Here is a 7603-nt window from a genome sequence, read left to right on the forward strand (position 1 = left end):
TCAAAAAACTTTCAAAAATAAATCGTGGAGTACTCTATTGGCTCTAAATGAGATACAAGTTAAATCTTACGAGTGAATATCTAGAAGAATTCGCGGAAGATCGATTGTTTGGTTATCGTGGTTATCAAGTCCAAAGTCGTGTTTTTAATTTTGTATAGTCGAGTCTTTCATTTCTATCATCATAGTATTCTAGTTTTCATGGATGTTCACTCAACATCCATTCGTGAAATGTAGAATGTCGTGTAGCGATTTATAAGACACATTGTACCTTTACTTCGTGATTAATAAAATCTTGCATTTAAAAAAAAAAGTATTATTTTTGATCTGTTTTTGGTCTGTGTAGTGATATTAACAATGCAACCTCATTTTGATATTCATATATATAACGTTTTGGCTTCGAATTTCATTACTACATAGTACAAAGTATAATTTTAGATTGTCATTATACAAAAATAAGATGGAAATATTAGTCATACTCATATGTAACACATCTTCCCACATCAAATCAAAATAAAATGAATTTTACTAACGATGATCTTAAAGGATGTCGTTAAACGCTTTACAGGTTTGTACAATTTAATAAACACTATAATAAAATCATCATGTAATCGCTTTTTACAACAAATCTATACGTGCTAATGACAGCCCTTAGGGCTGTCTTTAGCAAAATCCAAATAAAATTTAGACCCCTCATAAAATTTAAAGTAGTTACTAACTAATATATCTCACAATAATTTGCAGTTAAAATTTAGAAATACCTGGAGTCCGCGGATTTAGTTGTGAGGGGTGACATGGTTGTCTAATTAAATCATGTCCTTGTAAACCTTAATTATTTTTTGGATTAACCTTTATATCTTATCTGCTTTGCTCAACGATTAATCCTAAGACGACCACTTTGTGGGTTTTCCAGAGTCATCAACAGAAAAAATCTAATACATATAAAAATATAATTACACTAAAAAGGTATCAATAAAAAAAAAAACTTTTTGAAAAGAACCATAGTAAATTATTTATTCTTAAATAGTTGACATCTCATTGTACTAAAATTAGTAATAAATAAAACTGCTCCTCAAACATTTTTTGAAGCAAGTCTGATAGTCAACTATTTATAATTAATTCTCTCTAATATTATTTTAAATAGCTATCAAGGTTAATCCATTAAAGCTTTCTTATAACATAGTAGACCGCAAGTACGATTTAGAACATCTTCAATTTTGAAAAACTTCTTTTCACATATGCCTTCTTTTTGCATATGTCATGGTTATTAAGAATTAACAATAATACTCAATAAGCAATTATTACATTGGAAAAATAATCGATCATCTACAAATTTTTCAAAACAGCATCTAGTCTCATAGTTTCATTGGACTTGAAACGTTTCAAGCAACCTTAACTAGAGTTCATTTGCATCAATATTAGATTGTCCATTGTTCTTGAGAGTGGCTTCAAGACGACTTCCACACATCTTAGGATCGTTGTTGTCAACAAATTTTGACTTATAATATGTAAACATAAAATCATAACTAATGTAATGTAATATGGTGTAATAAACTTTTAATAAATGTATATTATTATATAGTCTACAAAATTTTGGGCTCCTTATTTGTGCGAGTGCACACTATGCACATGTTCGAAGACGCCCCAAGGGAAGATAAAATGTCTTTTAAAGTTATCTCAAGAGATGCACGGTCCGTTTGCTTGTCACACCTTGAAAGTTTATCGCCCCTCACACGGGTTGTTACACAACAATGACAAAGCTTGCCTTAGTTTCGTTCTTGTTCCCTTTGTTTTGCTTCGTTGTCGTGTTGTTAGTTTGTAGTTCTTTTGTTTTGTCGAGAGCTTGAGTTTCAGATTGTTTGTTAGTTTAGCTCGGATGTTTGTTATGTTTCATGATTGTTTTGAGGCTTCATCATTTTAACAAAATATTCCCATTCGGTTATAAATTTATAGTTTTTAAGAAAGAAAAAAAATCACTAAGCCACACGATGTTATGCTTCTTCCCATTCGTCCCCTATTAATTGTCTGACTGCATGATCATTCTCAGCTGGCTAACAAACTCCAATACTTAGTCCTATGCACGTAATTCTCTGATTCTCCCCTCAAACCTGAATCACCTCTGCATCCCATTAATTAAATTAATATAAAGTTTGTCAAATTTATGTTGTCCGTCAATTAACAGACACTAAATACAAAGCCTCCTGCTAATAAGTAATCATTAGTTAAAGAAACTACTCTTGTTATCTTATAAATCCGAGGACCAGAAATTAAAATTCGGATTCCAAAAACACGAAAAAGAACTTAGCCTAAAGCCTTGTGCTATGCCCAAAGATAACTATAGTATACGAAAGCAAAATAGAGCTGTATCCTGTAGACAAAGAGATGGATTAGGTTTAAGAATCTAAATAATAATATCTTAGTGCTTGCACAGGCCTTTGATCTAGCGGTATTAAGGTGACCCAACAATCAAAAGTGATTCAAGAGTTGGGAGTTCGAGTCTCGTTAGAGACAGAAATGTATCATAAGATGCGAGTCTATTAGTCTTTTTTCTAACATATGTTGGAAAATGGTTGCTGTGCATTATTCATCGCTTAAGAACCTAAAATAATTATTTTTTATATGAAAAAAGATTATAGAGGTGTTTAAAGAAACAATGCAAGACAAGGTCAAGATATATTAGATTAAAAAGACAAACAGTAATGGGGCAGTAGTCATCATGGCAATTGACTTGTGCTAGACAAAGCCTATAAATATGTCAATAATCAATGAGAAGATCATTCCATTTACAAACTAAATACATAAGAAAACAAAAGAAGAATTAAAACCACCTGTTCAGCTGAGATGACAAGCTACAGGGCTTTGTTTGCAGTTGTATTCGTCTCAGCAATTGCGTTCCAATCATACCTTGTCAACGCAAACTTTTACAGTGACACGTATTTCAACTGGGGTGGCGAACATTCCTACATTTTTGGTGATGGTGATGATCTCAATCTCATATTGGATCAGTCTGCAGGTACATTAATATAGAAATACTCAAATTCTCTTGACTTGTAAAAGTCAAACATGATTTCTAACTTTAATAATTACAGGTTCTGGTGTTCAGTCACACAAATCATACCTTTTTGGAAGCATTGAACTGCTACTAAAGTTGGTTCCAGGGAACTCTGCAGGAACTGTAACAGCATATTATGTAAGTTTAATTGCAAGAAAGATTATGAGGATAATTAAAAATTTATATCTTATATAGTACTGAAAATATATGGCTAACTTTATTATCTGAAATCGTTGCAGCTATCGTCTACTGGCGACTATCATGACGAGATTGACTTTGAGTTCTTAGGTAACTCATCAGGCGAACCTTACACCATGCATACAAACATCTTCACCAATGGCAAAGGAAACAGAGAGCAACAGTTTAAATTATGGTTTGACCCAACTGCCGATTTCCATAACTACACCATTCATTGGAACCCAAATGCAGTCGTGTAAGTTAAACAAAAGACTAGTCCTTATATGTTTAGTTTACGGGTATGATTAGTAAAGAGCTTTTCAGAGCTTTTAGGAGCTTCTAGCTTTTTTGAAAAAGCTTGTATCTAATAAAAAGTTTCTTTTGGTTAAAAGAGCTTAAAACTTTTAGACGGAGGGAAACAACTACAAGCTCCTACAACTAGCATTTGAGAAAAAGCTCCTAGCTTTTTGTCATTTTATTCTCTTTTTTTAACAGTTTCTGTCAAACACCTAAATACATGTAAAAAACTAACAGCTACCAGCTACTTTACCAAACATACCCTACATATTAACATATATTGAATGGTTTTCAATCACGTCGATAAATGCAGGTGGTACGTTGATAGTATACCCATTAGGGTTTACAGAAACTACGAAAGTGAAGGAATCGGCTTCCCAAACGAACAAGGAATGCAAGTGTACTCTAGTTTGTGGAATGCCGATAACTGGGCAACAAGAGGCGGTCAAGTCAAAATCGACTGGAGTTGTGCACCGTTCAAGGCCGGTTTGCGCAAATTCAATGCAAGAGCTTGTGAGTGGAAAGGACCGGTTAGCATTTTTCAGTGTGCCTATCCTAATGAAGCTAATTGGTGGACCAGCCCCGTGTACGAGCAGCTGAACTGGGACCAGCAGGGTAAACTTAAGTGGGTTAGAGAAAACTACATGATCTATGACTACTGCACCGATTACGAGCGGTTCCATTGGCAAATGGCTCCCGAATGCTCCAAGCCACAATACTAAACAAAAAATGATATACTTACAACACACCTATGATTTATTAATCATAACATTTTTTCTTTTTATTTCATGCTGATGTACTTTTCTCTCAAACCTTGTCAAACACATATGTCCAATTATTATACATTCTTATATGAGATATTGTCAAACACACATGATTTCTGATGTTGATACACTTATATACATGTACATACAGTACTATAAACAAATATTATGTGTGAAAACAGCAGGTAACAGGTTATAAAATGAAACACAAAATGATTTGAAAATAAAATTTTTGAGTTTAATAAGGCAGAATTTTGCAAAAAATAGCAAAAATTTGGGGGCTACTAGTACTACAAAACAACCAAAGTTGGGATAGAGGATACCGTCAGTCTCAAAATGACATCGTTCCACATCGTTACCACAAAAACTGATACCAGCAGTCCAGCAATTCAGCATTATATGGGTTTACTCATAAACCCCAAATTCAACTTTCTAGACATTTCTACGTGAACACATAAGCTTTGTCTCCAATCAAATGGGTACTTACCTTAATTTGAGCTTAACAGATGTTCAATAAGTTTTTTTTTTTTTTTTTTTTTTTTTTTTTTTTTTTTTTTTTGGGGTAAGCAAGGAAACCCTCCTATGAACGAACACATTGGCTCCCCCATAGAAGGTAAAACCTCGGGTAATCAAGCCTCACGAGCGCGAGACCTGGTACCGGGTGAATTGCGCATTATGTGCACCCTCTGTTCAATAAGTTTGGATTGGAAACATAAGATAAGATGAATGAACAGTTTTATCCAAAAATGTATAATGCAGTATTTCAAGTACAAGATAAATCCAAGCCTCCTAATACCGTTCCCTTTTATAATAAAGGTATGCTTGCTCACATTTACCTGTGTTTGAAGGTTGCCACGCTTATTTTTTTTTCAAAGTTTGACTTTTGTCAAATAGTTTGAAAGCTCTAACATGAAATATTCTTGTAACAAAGTTGGAAACTTTGGAACAAGATAACATAGTAACTAGAGTGGGGGTACTTCTTTTAAGCATTGTCTTCATCTTGTCGTTTGGTACGGTATCATAACTTATATACAAAGATCATTCATACCCTCTTTGGCATCCATTTAACCAATATGGTTATGCTATATATCAGTTGCCTCATTAACTCGATATACACAAAAATTTGTATTCGTATGGCTTTTAGTTTAATTATTGGCTGTAAGAATTAAAAATATACTTACATTTTCAGAGCTCTTATAAAAAACAAGACTACTTATCTGTAATTTTGCAGGCACGATACACATGTATGATCAAATAACACGGCCAGCTGAAGTTAATGTAGCAGTAGGCATGGCTACACAGGATAAAAAGACAGACTAGAGACCGATAATATAAATCTAAATTTCTATTTGTTACTTCAGGTCTATATGTATTTAGAAATATGTGTATTGTCTCTTTGTTGAAATATAGCTGATCCTGATGAGAATTATAAGAGGATTATCAAGGAATTGTATGCATCCATAGTACGGAGTATTAAAATTTGAAACCTTCCTTGATATAGCCAACTACTCAAATCCCGTTTTACATTTAACAATGGTGTAGGTTTATGTTTGACTATAACATATATTTTTCATGTAGGATTTTGTTCGACTACTTAACAGTCAGGTACTCGTATCTCGTTTTAAACTCCAAATCCGACACACATACTAACAATGGTGGATACTAGTAATACTAACCTCATTCTAAGGTTGCTCATAAGCTAAATCCAGGAACTTTTTCAAGTTTCCTCTCTTTCATAATTCTTCTCATTCTTCCAACATCTTCCCACAACCCGTTACTAGCATAAATATTCGACATAACCACATAAACCCCATCGTTCCAAGGTTCCATTTCCTGCAAATGTTTAGCCACCCATTCACCCATCTTCACATTACCATACTTCTCACAAGCACCCATCAAACACCCCCATATAACCACATTAGCGTCCATTGGCATCTTATTAATCATCTCTCTTGCTTCATCAAGCAACCCACATCGACCAAACAAGTCCACCATACATCCATAATGCTGCAACCACGGTTCGATCCCATATTCATTCTTCATCATACTAAAGTAATGCTTCCCTTCTTGTACTAACCCACCATGCACACACGCACTCAATACACCCACAAATGTCACACCGTTAGGCCTAACTGATGCTTCTCTCATACAACGAAAGCATTCTAATGCATCAGTAACGTGCCCGTGCATTGCATACCCTACAATCAACGACGTCCATGAAGAAACGTTTCTTTCACACATACTTAAAAACACCCTATAAGCTAAATCCATCCTCCCGCATTTCCCATACATGTCTATAAGCGAATTACACATCAAAACGTCCGATTTTTCAAAGCTTTTTGCTTGAAACGCACATGTGTGCAGCTGAAGTGCCAAACCCAAATCCCCTAAACTCCCACAAGCCGAAGTCACACTAACCATAGTCACGTCATCCGGTTCTAACCCACTTCTCTTCAACTCCAAAAACATGTCCACAGCTTCTCGAGCACGCCCACCTCGAGCCAACCCACCAATAACCGCATTCCAAGAACCAAGATTTCTATCAGGACTTTCGTCGAACAGTTTGTGTGCATCGTCAAACCCGCCCGCCTTTGCATACAAACTAATAAACCCACTTTCACAAAACAAATTCGTCTCCAACCCATTTTTCATTGCAACCGTATGAACCTGTCTAACTATCGAAACTCCATTGATCTGGGACACAGCTTTTAAAACAACAGGCAACGTGTATGAATCTGGGCAGACCCCAGAACGAAACATGGCTGTAGTTACATACAATGCCTTTGTAGGGAAATAAAACTCGGTGTATGCTCTAATAATTGTATTCCAATAAAATGGTGCATTGTAACGATTAAGCATATGGCTTCTTATAACACGAGCATAGATTGAGTTAAGTTCCCGTACATTGGTACAGTTTGTGATCTGGGTTGATATCGTTTTAGCCCAATCTTGGGTAGCGTAATTGTTATTATTGTTTTGGGATGCAAGTGTTGAAAGATTGTGATTAAAGTAGCAAGAAATGGTTAAGTGTTTGGGGATTTGATGCTTGGTAATATTAATAAACAGAGGATGAATTGAATTCATGTGTAGAATGGGAAGTTTTTAACGATACTGCTAATCATAAGTCACATTAATCAGCAATATGTTTAGTTGTACATGGATGATGATAAGGGTCGCACAAATGTATCTACACTTTTTTCTTTTTGAAAGGCAGTCATTATTGAATATAAGAAATTCGCAGCTGTACAAAGGATGTAGATGTGCATCTATACACAAATCCTACAGAAGCCATGGCTTACCCACTAGAATACAGAGG

General features: G+C 34.9%; 1 protein-coding gene across 1 annotated transcript; it reads right to left on the bottom strand.

Annotated features, from left to right (window-relative positions):
* Positions 1–1950: 1950 nt before the first annotated feature.
* Positions 1951–7371, bottom strand: LOC139851784 (pentatricopeptide repeat-containing protein At1g77170, mitochondrial). The gene is made up of 4 exons (XM_071840950.1): positions 5964–7371; positions 3116–3170; positions 2826–3004; positions 1951–2116 (listed from the first exon to the last, which is right to left on the bottom strand). The coding sequence occupies exon 1, from the start codon at positions 7369–7371 to the stop codon at positions 5980–5982; it is 1392 nt and encodes a 463-aa protein (XP_071697051.1). The 3' UTR covers positions 1951–2116; positions 2826–3004; positions 3116–3170; positions 5964–5979.
* Positions 7372–7603: the final 232 nt, after the last annotated feature.

The sequence above is a fragment of the Rutidosis leptorrhynchoides genome, chromosome 6, assembly GCF_046630445.1.
Source record: "Rutidosis leptorrhynchoides isolate AG116_Rl617_1_P2 chromosome 6, CSIRO_AGI_Rlap_v1, whole genome shotgun sequence".
NCBI classification, from domain to species: Eukaryota; Viridiplantae; Streptophyta; class Magnoliopsida; order Asterales; family Asteraceae; genus Rutidosis; species Rutidosis leptorrhynchoides.